Source organism: Heterodontus francisci, chromosome 9 (assembly GCF_036365525.1).
Source record: "Heterodontus francisci isolate sHetFra1 chromosome 9, sHetFra1.hap1, whole genome shotgun sequence".
NCBI classification, from domain to species: Eukaryota; Metazoa; Chordata; class Chondrichthyes; order Heterodontiformes; family Heterodontidae; genus Heterodontus; species Heterodontus francisci.
This window is the reverse complement of record NC_090379.1, coordinates 54,940,985-54,960,115: the sequence shown is the minus strand read 5'-3', so window position 1 is coordinate 54,960,115 and position 19,131 is coordinate 54,940,985. Positions and strand designations below refer to the sequence as shown.

The 19,131-nt window shown below is 45.2% G+C and overlaps 1 protein-coding gene across 5 annotated transcripts in view; it reads left to right on the top strand.

Moving 5' to 3' along the window:
* nid2a (nidogen 2a (osteonidogen)) overlaps positions 1 to 19,131 on the top strand; it is a 165,924-nt gene that overhangs the window by 87,674 nt on the left and 59,119 nt on the right. For all 5 annotated transcript variants that reach the window (XM_068039105.1, XM_068039106.1, XM_068039107.1 and 2 more), the window contains exons 21-22: positions 12,102 to 12,347; positions 13,492 to 13,737. In XM_068039105.1, coding sequence (XP_067895206.1) covers positions 12,102 to 12,347; positions 13,492 to 13,737 — 492 coding nt within the window. The remainder of the gene's footprint in view (positions 1 to 12,101; positions 12,348 to 13,491; positions 13,738 to 19,131) is intronic.

Here is a 19,131-nt window from a genome sequence, read left to right as displayed (position 1 = left end):
TTGTGACCACGTTGTGTTGGCGTTGGGGTGGGGGGCAGGGATAGGCACCAATATGTTGCACCATGGTCATTTGACAAAATGATTGACTCAGCCACGGACATGGGGGTGATTATCTGTATATCAAGAATATATCCAATCTAATGCCATCGAAACACAGTACAATTTAAAATACATGTCTCCCTATAAATAAAATAGTTAAGCATACAAATATAATGGAGAGCAGCAGAACTGTATTAGCTAGTTAGCAAGCAGAATAGTATGCAATGTCAATGCGAATTACTTTTGCAATTACATTTGCTGCTAGATTATTTTAAAACACAAGGTTAAAGGCTTGAAGCAGGGGTGCCCAACATTTTTGCACGGGGGGCCGGTGAGACAGTTTCAGAAAGATAAAGGCATTAGAACAACAACAAAGGTGCATTTTTATGAAGAAGGTTTAAATGAGAAGACTAATTTATTGGCTTACTTTCTGGTCACTAAATTGGACACTGGAAATTTTTTGCTTGCATAAGTAGACAGTGTTTGCCTGTTCACTTGTAGTGATGCGGAGAATTCTGGATAGATGTCCATTGTCAGGAGTGATCTTGATCGCGCTCTCTCCCACTTCTTACTCTCTCTGTCTGTCTGTCTGTCTTTCTCTGTGTTGCTCTCTCCCCCTCCTTCTTCTCTGCGTCGTCCCCCTCCTTCTCTGCGTTGTCCCCCTCCTTCTCTGCGTCGTCCCCCTCCTTCTCTGTGTCATCTCCCCCTCTTTGTGTCATGTCCCCCCTTCTCTGTGTCGTCCCCCCTTCTCTGTGTCGCCCCCCCCCGTGTTGTCCCCCTCTCTCTGTGTCGTCCCCCCCTCTCTCTGTGTCGTCCCCCTCTCTCTCTGTGTCGTCCCCCTCTCTCTCTGTGTCGTCCCCCCTCTCTCTGTGTCATCCCCCCCCCCTCTGTGTCGTCCCCCCCCTCTGTGTCGTCCCCCCCCCTCTGTGTCGTCCCCCCCCCTCTGTGTCGTCCCCCCTTCTCTGTGTCGTCCCCCCCCTCTCTGTGTCGTCCCCCCCCTCTCTGTGTCGTCCCCCCCCTCTCTGTGTCGTTCCCCCCCCCTCTGTGTCGTTTCCCCCCCCCCCTCTGTGTCGTCCCCCCCCCTCTGTGTCGTCCCCCCCCCCTCTGTGTCGTCCCCCCCTCTCTCTGTGTCGTCCCCCCCTCTCTCTGTGTCGTCCCCCCCCTCTCTGTGTCGTCCCCCCCCTCTCTGTGTCGACCCCCCCTCTGTGTCGTCCCCCCCTCTCTGTGTCGTCCCCCCCCTCTGTGTCTCCCCCCCCTGTGTCGTCCCCCCCCCTCTGTGTCGTCCCCACCCCTCTCTGTGTCGTCCCCCCCTCTCTGTGTCATCCCCCCCCTCTCTGTGTCGTCCCCCTCCTCTCTGTGTCGTCCCTCCCTCCCTGTGTCGTCCCCCCCGCTTTGTGTCGTCCCCCCCCTCTCTGTGTCATCCCCCCCCCTCTGTGTCGTCCCCCTCCTCTCTGTGTCGTCCCCCTCCTCTCTGTGTCGTCCCCCTCCTCTCTGTGTCGTCCCTCCCTCCCTGTGTCGTCCCCCCCTTCCTGTGTCGTCGTCCCGTTGCTCTCTGCCCCCTTTCTCTCTCTCTCCGCCCCCTCTCTCTCTGTCTATCTCCCCTCTCTGTCTGTCTCCACCCTCTTCCCTCCCTCCCTCTCTCTTTTCCCTCCTTATCCCCTTCTTCTCTCCCTCCTCTCTCTTTCTCCCTCTCTGATAGTTGCAGGGAGTGGCAACTCTGATTTGCGATTGGTCCATTTTTAAACAAACGCAGCCATCAGTTTCAGTTTCACAACTGACAGCTGTTTACAGTGGGAACAGCGCTTCCAATTCTGACAAGTTTAGACTTTTCGGCGAGCTTTTAAAAAAAATCGGAACTCGCCAGAAAACCCAAACTTGTCTGAATTGGAAGTGCTGTTCCCATGCTAAACACCTGTCAGCGGTGAAACTGAAACTGACAACTGTGCTTTTTCTAAAACCAGACTGAAGCCAATGGGAAACTTCTCATCCCTGAAATTACCAGTCACGGACCTCAAAATGGACACATTGCCGACCTCGGGCGAGGTCGGAGGGGTAGTGGTGGGGGGGGGGGGAGGGGGGGATGGGGGGCGCATTCCAGTGGGCTCAGATTTGTGTGCCAGTTGACTGCATTGCTTCAGTCTAAGTAAACAATGCCTGAATCAGTCTGCCCCGGGCATCTATGGGCGGAATCTTAAGAACTTTAGAAACAATTGTGGGGCAGGACCATTTCTGGGTCAAAACCGCGCACCACCCCCATCTGTGAGATCTTCCCGGAGGTGGCCAATTAAGAAGCTGCTGACAGGAGCGCTGTCCAATTAAGGATGGCAGGCATGTTCCTGAGGCTGCAGGCCCTCTGATTGGGATCCTTGAAAGGATGCAATCCCCACCAGGAAAAGTTGGCGCTGCTGCTGTAGGCTGGGGACTGTGAGGGTGCCTCCATCTTGAGACAGCCTCTGAAGAGGTCTCAATTTATTAAAAATTAACTGTGGCTACAGCTGCCAGGCCACCCTTGTAGAGGTGCAACCCTGGGGAGGTTAAATGCAGGAGGCCTCGCGGGCCCACCAGACAGCTGTCAGCAAACTGCCTCCATGCACCTGCTGGGCTTTGGCCTTAGCGGGGGACCTGTCCGTGCCAGGAAGATCCCAGAGCAGCACCCCCAATCTGTCCACAAATGGGCACTTATTTCATCTCTGTCCCAAGACATCACTGCAGGAGTTCCTCAGGGTAGTGTCCTAGGCCCAACCATCTTCAGCTGCTTCCTCAATGACCTTCCTTCAATCATAAGGTCAGAAGTGGGGATGTTCGCTGATGACTGCACAATGTTCAGATACTGAAGCAGTTTGTGTAGGAATGCAGCAAGACCTCGACAATGTCCAGGCTTGAGCTGATAAGTGGCAAGTAACATTTGTGCCACACAAGTGCCAGGCAATGACCATCTCCAACAAGAGAGAATCGAACCATCTCCCCATGACATTCATTGGCATTGCGATGGCTGAATCCTGCACTATTAACATCTTGGGGGTTACCATTGACCAGAAACTGAACTGGAGTAGCCATATAAATACCGTGGTTACTAGAGCAGGTCAGAGGCTAGGAATCCTATGGCAAGTAACTCACCTCCTGACTCCCCAAAGCCTGTCCACCATCTACAAGGCACAAGTCAGGAGTGTGATGGAATACTCTCCACTTGCCTGGATGGGTGCAGCTCCAACAACACTCAAGAAGCTCGACACCATCCAAGACAAAGCAGCCCACTTGATTGGCACACAATCCACCACCGACACACAGTGGCAGCAGTGTATACCATCTACAAGATGTACTGCAGGAACACACCAAGAGCCCTTAGACAGCACCTTCCAAAGCCGTGACCTCTACCACCTAGAAGGACAAGGACAGCAAATACATGGGAACACCACCACCTGCAAGTTCCCCTCCATGCCACGCACCATCCTGACTTGGAACTATATCATCGTTCCTTCACTGTCACTGAGTCAAAATCCTGGAACTCCCTTCCTAACAGCACTGTGGATGTACCTACCCCACATGGACTGCAGCAGTTCAAGAAGGCAGCTCACCACCACCTTCTCAAGGGCAATTAGGGATGGGCAACAAATGATGGCCTAGCCAGCGACATCCACATCCCATGAATGAATGAAAAAAACGTATTTATGCAGATTGGTTACCTGCCGCTGCTGGGCGGGTAGACGTCGCTGGTGATGACTCGCCTCCGGCAAGATTGCCCAGAGGTGGGAATGCATTGGCCTACTGACCTGACGCCCTCATTTCAAAATTTCATTCTGGTCCCGCCTTCAAGCCAGCCTCTGTGAGACCGGAAAGATTCCTCCCAATATGTACAGCTACTGGTGACCTCGCCAAATCACATGCTTCCTGTTGGTTTTCCTGATGTGAAGAGGCAGTACACTCAGCATCTTCCTCCTCCTGAATATCTAGTCATTGCTGCTATGCTGTGTTGTGCAAGGCACAGCAGATCACTATCATTCTGGATACTGTGTCTGGTGTTTACTGAAGAGTTCCCCCAGATTTGTGAAGGCACATGAACCATATCTTCACATCCCAATTACTTGCTCTATCACATCTCTGGTGGTCAGTTGATTTCTATTGTATCTTTCCTGAACGTCATCGTCTGACCTCCTCACCGGTGTCATCAGCCACCTCTTCAGAGGATGTCCCTTAACTCCAAACAGCCTAACTCTGCTTCGAGGTGTGACTATCTCAGGGAAGCTTGACTGGCACAGGATGAAAGCTCCCTTGGAATCTTGCATGGACATACAAGATAGGACAGAGCAGGTTGTGGGAGCAAGACTGTCCCAAGTGAACACATCTGCAGTAGATGCCTCCATCTTAAATCTCTCCGGCTCAGAGTCATTGACTGGGGCTGTATGAGTTGGAGACACTTTGAAACATAAGGAAGGGACAACAGTATCTGGGCAGTTTTCTCTATACTTCAGTCACATCTCGTAGAGAGGTACAGGTTCAGAATAGGGTTGGTGTGACCGATAGTGTCCAGAGTAAGAGGAATCTAGATGAGCCAGAAAATGACAAACCACAGAAACTGATCCTATCCAACAGGTACAATGTACTTGCTACCAGTGGGGATAAGGATAAAGATTGTTGGAAAGACAGGCAGAATGTGGTCCATGGCACCTGGAGAAAAAGGCTGCACAAAGTAGGGAGAGAGTGGGAAGCCTTATGTGGCAGTTTTTGGGGATTCAATAATTAGAGGGACTGATAGCATCCATTGTAAGCAGGATCAAGAATCCCACATGGTTTGTTACCTACCTGGTGCCGGGATGAGGGACATCACAAACCGGCTTGAAAGGATATTGGAGAGGTAGGGGAGGATCCAGTCATTGTGGTCCATGTTGGGACCAACAACATAGGATATATTAGGCAAGAAGTGCAGTTTGGAGAGTATGAGGAACTAGGAGCTAAATTAAAGAACATAGGACTTCAAGGGTTATAATCTTTGGATTATTGCCTGAGCCACATGGAAATTGGCATGTGTATGTCCTGCCCTAGTTTAACTTCCCTAAATGCATCACTTCGCACTTGTCTGCGTTAAATTCCATTTGCCAAACTCTTGCGCACTTTCCCAGTTTATCTATATCCTGTTGTAACCTTAGACAACCTTCTTCACTGTCCACTATACCACCAATTTTGGTGTCATCTTATAAAAGGTTTTTTTTTCACCCAACCGGAAAACAGCTAAATTAAACAATCTAGTAACCCCCGGAATAAAACAGACCAAACCAGGTCTGTTTCTTAAGAATAAAGAATAAGAATAAATAAATAAGTAAGTCTTTGTGGGTTATGTTCCTGATGGATGAGGTATTCAATGTGAAAATAATCAAAGGCCACTCAAAGTCTTCACTTGGATTTGATGAAGCAGTCTGTGTTTAAGAACATAAGAACTAGGAGCAGGAGTAGGCAATTCAGCCCCTCGAGTCTGCTCTGCCTTTCAATACGATCATGGTTGATCTCATCTCGACCTTAAATTCACTTACTGCCCGTTCTCCATAACTCTTCAACCCATTACTAATTAATAATCTGTCCATCGCTTCCTTAAATTTACTCAATGTCCCGGCATCCACCACACTCTGGGGTAGTGAATTCCACAGACTCACGACCCTTTGAGAGAAGTAATTTCTCCTCACCTCTGTTTTAAATCTGCTATCCCTTATCCTAAAACTATGACCTCTCGTTCTAGATTGCCCCACCAGAGAAAACATCCTTTCTATGTCTACTTTGTCAAAGCCCTTAATCATCTTATATTACTCAATTAGATCTCTCCTTCTTCTAAACTCTAGAGAGTAAAGACCTAAACTGCTCAATCTCTCTTCATAAGACAAACCACTCATCTCTGGAATCAATCCAGTGAACCTCCTCTGAACTGCCTCCAACGCAACTACATCCCTCCTCAAGTAAGGGGACCAAAACTGTACGCAATACTCCAGGTGCGGTCACACTCCTTTCAGGTGAAGCAGCAATTTACTTATACTTCTTTCAATGTAGTATACTGTATTCGCTGCTCACAATGTGGTCTCTTCTCCACTGGGGAGACCAAACGAAGACTGGGTGACTGCTTTGCGGAACACCTCTGCTCAGTCCGAAAGCATGACCCCGAGCTTCCGGTTGCTGGCCATTTCAACACACCGCCCCCTGCTCTCATGCTCACATCTCTGTCCTGGGATTGCTGCAGTGTTCCAGTGAACATCAACGCAAGCTTGAGGACCAGCATCTCATTTACCGATTAGGCACGCTACAGCCTGCCAGACTGAACATTGAGCTCAATCATTTCAGAGCATGACGGGCCCCCCATTTTACTTTTATCTTTAGTTATTTTTTTATTTTTTATTTTTTTTTGTGTTCATTTTATTTTAGTTTGTTCAGTTTGTTTCTACTGTGTCTACCCACTTTTTTTCATGTTTGTGCTTGTGGCTTTTCAGTTTTCAGTCCATTAACACCCTATCTATACTAATGCTTTGTCTTTCAGCACACCATTAACAAACATATTGTTTGCCTTTGCTCAATGACCTTCTGGTTAGCTATTCTGTGACCTTGTCCTATCAATACCTTCTCTTTTGTTATCTCTTGCCCCACACCCGCTTTACTTGCTTAAAATCTTTTACATTTCTTATATCTGCCCGTTCTGAAGAAGGGTCACTGACCTGAAGGGACCAACATTCACTTTAGCATTGCATTGCAAGGGGGATGGAATGTAAAAGTAGAGATATTTTGCTACAGTTGTACGGGGCATTGGTGAGGCCACATCTAGAGTATTGTGTACAGTTTTGGTTTCCTTACTTAAGAAAGGATATAATTGCATTAGCAGTTCAAAGAATGATCACTTGACTGATTCCTGGGATGAGAGGCTTATCTGATGAGGAAAGGTTGGATAAGTTGGGTCTGTATTCATTGGAGGTTAGAAGGATGATAGGTGATCTTATTGAAACATATAAGATCCTGAGGGGACTTGACAGGGTGGATGTTGAAAGGATGTTTCTCCTTGTGGAAGGGACTAAAACTAGGGTGCACAGTTTAAAAATAAGGGGTCTCCTATTTAAGATGAGGGGAAATTTTTTCTCTCAGAGGGTCAGGAATCTGTGGAATTCTCTTCCCCAGAAAGCAGAGGAGGCATGGTCATTGAATGTTTTTAAGGCAGAGGTAGACAGATTCTTGGCAAACAAGGGAGTAAAAGGGTACTGGGGGTAGGCTGTATAGTGGAGTTGAGGCCACAAACAGATCAGCCATGATCTTATCGAATGGCGGAACAGAACCGAGGGGCTGAATAGCCTACTCCTGCTCCTAGTTCGTATGTTTGTATGTTCGTATTAGGGAAGTGACCGCGTGGCTGAAGGGGTGGAGTGGAAAAGAAGGGTTACATTTCATGGAACACTGGCACTGGTACTGGGAGAGGAAAGAATGGTACTGTTGGGAGGGGCTCCACCTGAACCGGGCTGGGACCAGGGTCCTAGCAGAAAGGACAAATAGGGCGGGCACAAGGAATTTAAACTAGTAGGTGGGGGGAGGGCTCTGGTGAAAAATGTATAGATAATGGTTCGAAAACAAAAAGGAAGAGAATAGAGTAATATTCAGAAATTGTGCTTTCGACACTACAGATAAAGGGAATATTAAAAAGTATAATGTAATTTATCCCGGAGAAAGAAATAAGAAACATGTGAGTGAAACATTAGAGCAGGAGGACAGGTTAAGGTGTGTGGTCCATATCAGCCTTCTTTACACAAACATATGGAATATAAGAAACAAATTCAACAGGCGAGTGGGACTGACTGAATAGCTCTGTGGAGAGCTGGCATGGACTCAGTGGACCGAATGGCTCCTTCTGTGCTATAAATGACTCTATGACTCTAAGATCCTTGTAAGAAATTAAGGGCTGTGGTGACTTTGACAGCCACTGGCAATGCGTGCCCACCTGATCCACTTGACAGAAGGTCTTCTTCCAGGAGGCCGCAAATGTCAGAAACCACCTGAAGCAAAATTCAGAGCCTCCTGAGGCACTGTTGCTTGGTCATGTCCAGGAAGCTAATGCTCAGCCTGTAAACCCTGTGTTGGGGTTATCACCTCCTGTGAGCTGCAGCTCTATGCTCATCTCCTTCTCCTGTGGAATGGCAGATGGTTGAGGAGAAGGCTGCTACTGCTTCTGCTGGTGCTGGTATTGCTGCTGCTGCTCGTCAGAGGACCAAGGTTGAGCTGCATACACTAAAAGTTGATAGCTGGGGAGGGTAGATCAATTGATATAGACTCCAGAGTAGTAGAAATGACCACCAAAGTATTGGAAATCACCTCCAAATAATTGAAAGCACAGTCTCAGAACATAGTCTGTGAGCAAAAGCCTCTCACCCAGACAAGGAAGCAGACATGAGATTTCAGTATTTAAAGCATTTCTTGCCTGTCATTTGTTCAACAACCTCAAATCCCTCTGTCCTCTTGCTTCGTAGAATTCACCTGGGAAATCCTTGCACACATCGGTACAGTCAGAATTCAGGGTTAAAGAAATTGATAATGAGCACTTATTTAAATTGCCAACCCGCCTGTCCCACAGATTCTCATAAGCTGCAGAATGCGTTGAGGTTAAAGGTGGAAGTTAGGCGGCTGTTACCAGCTTCCTGACACCCTGGTAATTTCAGCCCTTTTAACCAGGCATCCACTCGCAAACCCTACCACCTAGACAGGTTAAAGCTCCCCCCAAAATCTTTGTCCCAATTTATATTTTTTTCACAATCACATATCAACATAAAAGTAACCTAGACAAATCACATACTAATGAACAAGTTTCTTTCCAATTACATGCCAGTAAGAACATGCAATCAGATCCTGCTGCCAAAGCAATTCCTCATATTAAACTCAAAAAGTAACATTTATCAGATAACACATACAAAAATCAAGGTTTGTGTCACAAATGAACTATACATTATTTGAAAATATTAAATTCTGGTGGGTGCGGGTGTATCCTTGGTGGTGATAGAATTTGGATCAATTTGAGGTGCTAAGTTAACTATATGTCATAAAGTCATTTATGGCACAGAAGGAGCTCATTTGGCTTATCGAGTCCATGTTGGCTCCCACGGAGCTATCCAGTCAGTGCCACTCACTCGCTCGATCCCCACAGCCCTGCAAGTCTCTTTACTTCAAGTGTCCATCCAATTTCCTTTTGAAGTCATTGATTGTCTCTGCTTCCACCACCCTTAGGGGCAGCGAGTTTCAAATTATTATCATTCACTATGTAAAAAAGTTCTCCCTCATTCCCCCTGTATCTCTTGCCCAAAACCTTCAATCTGTATTCCCCTAGTCCTTGTACCATTAGTTAATGGGAATGGTTTTACCTTGTCTAACTTAACTGAGCCTGTCATAATCTGTACACCTCTATTAAATCTCCCCTCAATCTCCTTTACTCTAAGGAGAACAACCCCAGCTTTTCCAACCTAACCTTGTAATTAAAATCCTTCAACCCTGGAAACATTATGGTAAATCTCCTTTGCATCCATTCCAGGACCCTCACATCCTTCTGAAAGTGTGGTGACCAGAACTGGATGCAATACTCCAGCTGGAGCCTAACCAGAGCTTTATAAAGGTTCAGCATAACTTCCCTGCTTTTGTACTCAATGCCTCTATTTATGAATCCCAAGATCCCATATGCTTTACTAACCACTCTCTCAATATGTCCTGCCACCTTCAAAGATCAATGCACATGCAGCCCCCAGTCCCTCTGTTCCTGCACACTCTTTAGAATGTGCCATTAAGTATGCATTGCCTCTCTCTATTCCTTCTGCTAAAATGCATCACTCCACACTTGACAGTATTAAATTCCATCTGCCACCTGTCTTGCCCATTCAGCTAGCTTATGTCCGGTTGCAGGCGGTTCATATCATCTTCACTGTTTGCCACACCTCCAAGTTTGGTGTCATTGACAAATTTTGAAATCCTACTCTGTATTCCAAGATCCAAGTCATTTATACATAGCAAAAAAAGCAGTGGTCCCAGCACTGACCCTTGGGGAACACCACTGTCTACCATCCTCCAGTCTGAAAAACAACCATTTTCTACAACTTCTTGTTTTCTGTCCTTAAGCTATTTTTTTTTATCCAGTGAAGTGTATTGTATTTAAAGCATGTTGGCTTAGGTATGTTTTCATTCCTATAACAGACGGGTGACAACATGCAGTGTATAATGTGGGTCCCTTACAGTTAGAAACAGGAGAATTTATAATGGGGAATAAAGAAATGGCAGATCAATTAAATACATACTTTGGTTCTGACTTCACAAAGGAGGACACAAATTACCTCCCAGAAATGTTGGGGAACATAGGGTCTAGTGAGAAGGAGGAACTGTATGAAATCAGTATTCGTAGGGAAATGGTGTTAGGGAAAGTGATGGGATTGAAGGCCGATAAATCCCCAGGGCCTGTTAATCTACATCCCAGAGTACTTAAGGAAGTGGCCCTAGAAATAGTAAATGCATTGCTGGTCATTTTTCAAAATTCTGTATTCTCTGGAACAGTTCCAACGGATTGGAGGGTAGCTAATGTAACCCAACTATTTAAAAAAGGAGGTAGAGCGAAAACAGGGAATTATAGACTGGTTAGCCTGACATCAGTAGTGGGGAAAATGCTAGAGTCCATTATAAAAGATGTAATAGCAGAGCACTTGGAAAACAATGACAGGATTGGACAAAGTCAACATGGATTTACGAAAGGGGAATCATGCTTGACAAATCTACTGGAATAGTTTGAGGATGTAACTAATAGAATAGATAAGTGAGAACCAGTGGATGTGGTGTATTTGGACTTTCAGAAGGCTTTCGATAAGGTCCCACATAAGAGATTAGCATGCAAAATTAAAGCACAAGGGATTGGGGGTAAGGTACTGACATAGATAGAGAACTGGTTAGCAGACAGGGAACAAAGAGTAGGAATAAACTGGTCTTTTTCCGAATGGCAGGCAGTGACTAGTGGGGTACCACAGGGATCAGTGCTAGGATTCCAGCTATTCACAATAGATATTAATGATATAGATGAGGGAATTAAATGTAACATATCCAAGTTTGCAGATGACACAAAGCTGGGTGGGAGTGTGAGCAGTGAGGAGGATGCAGAGAAGCTCCAGTGTGATTTGGACAGGTTGAGTGAGTGGCCAAATACATGGTAGATGCAGTATAATGTGGATAAATGTGAGGTTATCCACTTTGGAGGCAAAAACAGAAATGCAGATTATTATCTGAATGGCAATAGATTGGGAAAGGGAGACGTGCAGCGAGACCTGGGTGTTCTTGTGCACCAGTCGCTGAAAGTAGGCATGCAAGTGCAGCAGGCAGTTAGGAAGGCGAGAGGATTCAAGTACAGGAGCAAGGATGTCTTGCTGCAATTATACAAGGCCTTGGTGAGACCACATCTGGAGTTTTGGTCTCTTTATCTGAGGAAGGATGTTCTTGCTATGGAGAGAGTGCAGCAAAGGTTCACCAGACTGATTCCTGGGATGGCAGGACTGACGTATGAAGAGAGATTGGGTCGATTAGGCTTATATTCACTAGAGTTCAGAAGAATGAGAGGGGATCTCATAGAAACCTACAAACTTCTAACAGGACTGGACAGATTAGATACAGGAAGGATGTTCCCGTTGGCGGGGGAGTCCAGGACCAGGGGTCACCATCTAAGGATAAGGGGTAAGCCATTTAGGAATGAGATGAGGAGAGATTTCTTCACCCAGAGAGTGGTGAACCTGTGGAATTCTCTACCACGGAAAGCAGATTAGACCAAATCATTAAATACATTCAAGAAAGAGTTAGATATAGTTCTTAGGGCTAAAGGGATCAAGAGATACAGGGAGAAAGCAGGAACAGGGTACTGAGTTTGGATGATCAGCCATGATTGTATTGAATAGCGGAGCAGGATCGAAGGGCCGAATGGCCTACTCCTGCTCCTATTTTTCTATGTTTTATAAGAAGAGGCAATACAAACACAATTTAAGCAATTTGTACTTTTAATTTGTAATTTTGTCAATCACAGTTTGTTTTTGTTTCGTTAGCAACCAATGAACGTCCAAAGACTGCTTGTGAACAGCATCGAGAGAGACTGCAAACAGAAGTGAGCCTGCGTGGATCTCAACCTCTTGTTGGAATCCACATCCTTGAGTGTGATGAGGAAGGGAACTTCAGGCCTCTGCAATGCCACAGCAGTACAGGCTACTGCTGGTGTGTGTATGAAAATGGACAGGAAATTCCAGGGACTAGGACACCACCTGGAAGCAGTCAACCACGCTGTGGGCTGCCAGGTCAGTCAGTATTTTAAATATGTGAAATGACTGATATTGTAGGGAACTGAGGAGTTCAAAGAGACCTTAATTTTAAAGTGATTTTAATTTGGAATTTGGTGAAACACACATGTGTAAAAAGTTGATCATCATAGAAACAGCTGATTTAGGCATCTGTTATTTCCTATATGTACAAAATGCCTATCGCTATTGTTTGGCATTGAGCTGTAAGTATAACAGGGATAAAGCACCTGACCATATTTATTTGCATTGAAAAGCCTGATATCCTTCCTGATTATTCCCTCATCTCTCCCATCAGCCTCTTCTGTTGTCAACCAGCTCAGAATATGTCTTATATCCTTCATTTCTACTGATCTCTCTTTTCCACTGCTGTTCCTCTGGCTTCCTGGTTCTCAACAAATTAATTCACCATTTATTCATATTTTCAACCTCTGTAAAGTGTGTATATGCCTTCACGCTAAGATTCAGAAATACACGCAATGAGAAAACAGTTACGCACAAAGGATTAAAATTGAAAAGCGACCATCAGAAAAGTAAAGGAAGAAAGCAAAAAAGAGCAATCAGTAATATTGTTACTTTTTTGTTTTGTTTGTGTTCCAGTCTCTGTTTTTCTTCTTTCCAATTGAATATTTTCTACATTTCTTGTATTTTTGTCATTCCATAATCCTATGACATGAAATCTTTGTCCCCAATTTAAATTTTCTCTCCAATCACATTACCACATAAAACTATCCAACACAAATCACATACTAATGAACATATTTCTTTCCCATTACACTCCGCATGGAAAATTCTGAGATCCTGCTGATAAAGCAGTTCCCCACAATAAACTCTCAAAAGTAACATTTGTCAGATGATGGATACAAAAATCTAGATTTGTGCCTCAAATCAACTATACAACACTAATTGAAAATACTAAATTCTGGTGGGTGCAGGTGTATAGAATTTGGATCAATTTGAGATGATGAGTTAACTATAACATGTGAAATGTATTTAAAGCATATTGGCTTTGGTGTATTTTGGTTCCTATACGTAGACTGGTAACAACGTATTGTACATGAAGAGACATTACATGACCTATTTTGGGCAATTTGTGCTTTTAATTTGTAATTGTTTCAAAATTATTTTCTTTTTGTTTGATTAGCAAGCAATGAACGTCCAAAGACTGCTTGTGAACAGCATCGAGAGAGACTGAATACAGAATTGAGCCTACAGGGGTCTCAGCCTCTAATTGGAGTCTATGTACCTCAGTGTGATGAGGAAGGGAACTTCAGACCTTTGCAATGCCAGAGCAGTACAGGCCACTGCTGGTGTGTGGATGAAAACGGACAGGAAGTTCCAGGGACTAGGACACCACCTGGAAACAGTCAACCACGCTGTGGGCTGCCAGGTCAGTCAGTATTTTAAATATGCAGAACGACCAGTGTTGTAGCAAAAATCAGGAATTCAGAGACTTTTTTTAAGGTGAGTCTTAGTTGGAACTTGTTGGGCTATCTGTGTGTAATTCATAGAAGCAGTTGATTTACTCATCTGTTATCCCCTGTGTTTATCCAGTGCCTATCACTATTCATAATTACAGATGAGGAATTTAAATCAGCCTAGCTTAGTATATCGGTCCAGAGAAATCCTAATTTCCTTCCCCATTTTAGCATAAAATTTGCTTTAATTGATTCTGGGATGTTTTCTTCCATTGCCCCAGAAGTTTATTTCACACATCGATCATCTTTAATGTGAGGAAGAATGTCCTGATATCTGTCATAAAGTTAAACCCCCAGCCTTACTTTGAACAAATCACATGCTACTGCACAAATTTGTCCTTTCTAGTTGGATATTTTCTCCATTTCCTATATTTTTGTCATTCACTAATACATAATGCATATACTAATACATAAAATCTTTGTACCTAGTTTAAATTTTCTCCCCAGTCACATGACAACATAAAAAAACCCTTCATAAATCACATACTACCAAACATTTTTCTTTCTGGTTACACTGCAGGAAGAAAATGCTGTGAGATACTGCTGCTAAAACAGTTTCTTAATTGATTCCAGGATGTTTTCCTCCACTACTCTATCAGGAGGTTTAGTTCACACATTGATCATCTTTAGTGCAAGGAAGAATCTCCTCATATCTGCATTAAATATACCCGCCAACCTGCAACCCCAGCACCGCCCACTTATATTGAACCTTTGTTCTCCTTTTCTACTCCAGTAATTTTATTTTAAGTAATATTCAGCATTAACTTTTTCTATATCCTTCACAATCTCATACATCTCAGTTGCCTCCTTTACATCCTGAAAAGCCCAAGTTTCCCCAGTCTTTCCTCATTATCAGATAACTGACACTGGGGACCAGTTTCGTGACTCTTTGCCCAACCTGCTGTGTGCAGATGTCTTTCTTCTATTCTGGCTTCAACAACAGGATGCAGTAATCAAGATGTGGTCTGACCAGAGCACTATAAAGTTTGATCATAACCTCGTCAGACCTATGTTCTACACTTTGGACTCTTTAGTTCAACATTCAAATGCCTTTTTTGATTATTACTCCGCATTGCTTGGACATGCCTAGCAGCAAGTCTCCTAGGCCTCCTAGATGTCTTTTACTTTTTCCTCAGCTATTTTAACACTACACATGGGGTACAAATGCCATCTATTTTTTTCTTCCTATGTGTAGCACTTTATCTTTGCCAATCATTCCCCCACATCTGTCCTGTTAGTCTCTTCTGTTATCAATTATCTCAAAATGTCCTTTGCACCCTTCATTTTCACCATTCACTCTTTTCCACTGCGATTTATCTTGTTTATTTTCTCTCAGTAATTAATTCACTATTAATTCAGATTTTGAAGCCTAGGGAATGTGGCAATAGACCTTCTCTTTAAGATTCAGAAACAGATGCAATGTATAGTACAGATAACAATGAATGATTAAAATTAAAAGGAGAACATCAGACAACAAAGAAGAGAAATCAATATTTTTATAAGGAAATCTGAGAACTATTGAGTCTGTTAGCTTTCTTCCTCATTGTTTGACGTTCCAGTCTCTGTAGGTAATTTTATTATGTTATGATTGCTGTTGCCTAGAGGTTCCTTTACCATGAGGTTATTGATTAATCTTGTCTCATTACACAATACCAGGTCTAGAATAGCCTGCTCTCTAGTTGGTTCTGGAACATACTGCTCTAAGCAATTGTCCCAATCTAATTCACCCAATCTACATGCAGATTTAAGTCACCCATGACTATTGTGGTACCTTTCTTATATGCTCCATTTATTTCTTCCTGTATACTCTGTCCTGCAGTGTAGCAACTTTTAGGAAGCCTATAAATTACTCCCACAAGTGCTCTCTTACCTTTCTTACCTCTACCCAAACTGATTCTACATCTTGCTCTTCCAAGCTGAAGTCATCACTTGCTACTGTACTAATGACATCCTTAATTAACAAAGCTACCCCATCACCTTTTCCTAGTCTTTTTGAAATGTTGGATACACTTCAATATTCAGGTCCCAGCCTTGGTCACCTTGCAACTGTGTCTCGTAATGGCTATCAGGTCATACATAATTAATTCTATTATTTTTGTTCTTTCTCTCCTCATGGAAGACAGCACAGAACACCAGGGACAGCCAGAGAACTGGAGGTGGCCCTCCAGCCATCTCCATACCAATAGCTGCAGAGGAGGAGGCGTTGGAGATAAGTCAGATCTCAGCACGCCTGACCATTGGAAATGGAGAGATGGGGGTCTTCCAATTGCCTGGTGATAGCATTAAATATCACACAGTCACATGGCATACAATACTCACTCAATGTGACGTGATGTTGTCAACCAGTGAAATGTTCACCTAACACCTTCTAAGCTTGATAGTTCTAATTCATGTCGTCAATCTCCCAGAGGCCCATCAAGTTTCCTTCAGGAGCTGGTGCAGGAGGAAGACGAAAACTCCTCAGAGGAGGTCACTCATCTTTGAGGAAGCACCGTCGCATGACTCATGCAGAGTCCACCTGCTCAGATACACCCACCTCGGTGGGATCACCAAGACAGGCAGTTGGATTTTGACCTGGTGTCTCTCACATCACAAGTGAGCAAGAGAGATGGAGGAGACAGGGACATAAGTAGAGAGTCCCATTCAGAGGACACAGGACCCTGCAAGCTCTGCTCAGCTGGATGTAGATGGTGAGGCTCAGGGGCCCTCAACAAAGGGGAGTATTCTGGAGCAGCAGCACAAAATGTGTGAGGCTCTGGCAGCCTTTCCAGCTGCAATGTGCATGGTTGGGAGATTGGAGGAGTCCATATCAAGTATGAGTGCCATGATGTCACAGATCTTTGTGATGCCCTCGACCATGGAAGGAGTGGACACCTGCATGAAGCATCAGACGTGACAGTCCAACGAGTGCATGTTGGCCCTGAACAATGGCTTGCACACTCTGAATGTCATCTTAAATAAGATTGATTAAAACCTAGCTCTGGCCATTCAGTGCCTCACTGATCTGCAGCAAAATGCTCTCCAACTCATTGCTAGCAGGGAAGTGTGGGTGGGCCATGAGAGAGAAGGGGGACATGGAAGTGGAGATTTGGATCAAAGCATTTCCACTCCTCACATATTGTCCCCCCCACCTCAGTCAGAGCTCCACGTGCTGCCTTGTGGCCTGATGGCTAAACCTGCCCCAAAATCCAGAGGACATTGGTCAAAAGCAACTCAGCAGTCAAAGCAGGGATCTGAACAGCCTGCCTGAAGCCACAGGAGTTATACCACATAACAGCAGCAGAAAAAAGAGCAAAGATTTTTGGTCGTACATGGGGGTGCACAAGGGAGCATTAAACAATCTCACATTGTTCCGTTTCTGTTTACATTCTGAGTGACATAAAAATTAATTGTTTGCATCAGTTTCCCAACTTGCCCATTTTTGCCTGCTGCCTGCCAAGTGGCCTTTTCACTGTGCAGAATGATGATGTCAATCAATGGGTGTCCATGGAAAGGATGTTTTGGTGAATAAAGGACTCTTTTGTGCTGGGGCAGGGGCCAGCAATTTGGTTCAACATGTGACTGGCAGATGGGTGCACTGGTGCAATCTAACTAAATCATGATGAGGGCATACTGGACAGCAAGATGCGCTGCTGTTGGTGTCATGGTCACATCATGTTCCTCCTCTTCCTGCTCCTCTAAAGAGGCAATGTTCTCTGCACCTTGCTCCTCCTGCAGCTCTAAACCATGCTGCTGTGTTATATTATGCACAGCACAGCACACAGTGATCGTTCTTAAAACCTTGGCTGGTGCATTTTGAAGGGCGCCTCCAGAACTGTCCAGATACCTGAAGCACATTTTCAGTATCTATTACACATCACATCCTCACATGGCTTTGATTGTAGCACTCGTGGACATCAATGCTTGGACCTCATGGGTCATCAGCCACATTATAGGTGGGTTGCCCTGTCTCAGGGAACCAAGACGTCTGTTCTGAGGTTTGAAGAGCTCAGGGAGAGTGAACGGCTGCAGGATAAATGAATCATGGCAGCTCTCTGGGAACCTAGCACACTTTTTGTTGTTTCACAGCAGCTGCACATTGATGGAGTGGAAATTCTTATGGTTCACAAACACTCTTGGATGATTTGGGGGTGTCTTGATTTCATGGAATCAATGATGCCTTGCATCTGTGGGAAGCCAGCTACAGCCACAATACAGAGTGTCCACACAGCTGGACTGGCTTCATTGGTGGCCAGGGGTCGGCAACCTGTCCGTACACGGACACCAGTGACCGTGGTAAAAACTTTGAGGTCCATGACTGGTAATTTCAGAGATGATAAGGCTTCTTCTTTCCGACCAGACTGGCTTTAAAGCAAATTGCAGCTTTCAGTTTAACAGCTGGCAGCTGCTTAGAACAGAGACAGCATTTCTGAACCTCGGCCAAGTTCGTGGTTTTCCAGCAGGTTCCAATTTTTTTTTAAAGCATTTGTACACCGCCCAGGCAACTAACAGCCCAGCGCTGGGATCCGAATCCCTTTAAAGATGGGATCCCGCCTCCAAGAACTGCCGATCACAGGGCTGGCAGCTCAGTAGTATCGGCAGCGCCACTGGAGGTGGTGGCCACTGCCAGTACTGCAGAGGCCTTGGACCCAGGCCCAGTGCTGAAGACCTAGACCTCAGGTAAGTGAGTGCAGTCGCCGAGGGCAGTCCGGTAGGCTCCGGCGAGGGAAGGCGGAGGAGAAAGGGTGGGCATTTAGTACAGGGAAAGTGGGGTCCAGGGAGGTGGTTTGGTTACTGGTGAGGGACCTCCGTGGCCAACAGATTGTCCACGGACGAGGGTCCACACCCCCCCAAGCCAACTGGGAGGTCGCCTTGTTTTACTGGGCGACCTCCCATGTGGCGGAGGCGTCCTCCACCCCCCCACAGCTTCCCACTGCTGGCTTATTGCCAGCAGTGGGGGGAATAGGCCTTTAAGTCGCTGTTAATAGGCCTCTTAAGGACTTCAAGTGGTTTCAGGGTGGGAAAGTCATCTTCAGCCCATCCATCCATCCCCTGACAAAATTGCAGAGTGACGGGAAGGTGAAGGGCCCTCCAACCTGCCTGCCTCCTGTCACAATTCTATGGGCCCCCTCGCCCCACCTCCTAGCCTGTTGCAGGGGGGCCCAAAACCAAATAACACACAAACAAATCTAAGGTTGCATTTGGAGTGAAATGTTTCGCACTAAATCTGGTGGATATAGGTGTATTGGTGGTGATAGAACTGGGAACAATTTGAGGTGCATTAAGAATACCATGTAAAGTGTATGTGTTCTTTCCTATAAACAGAC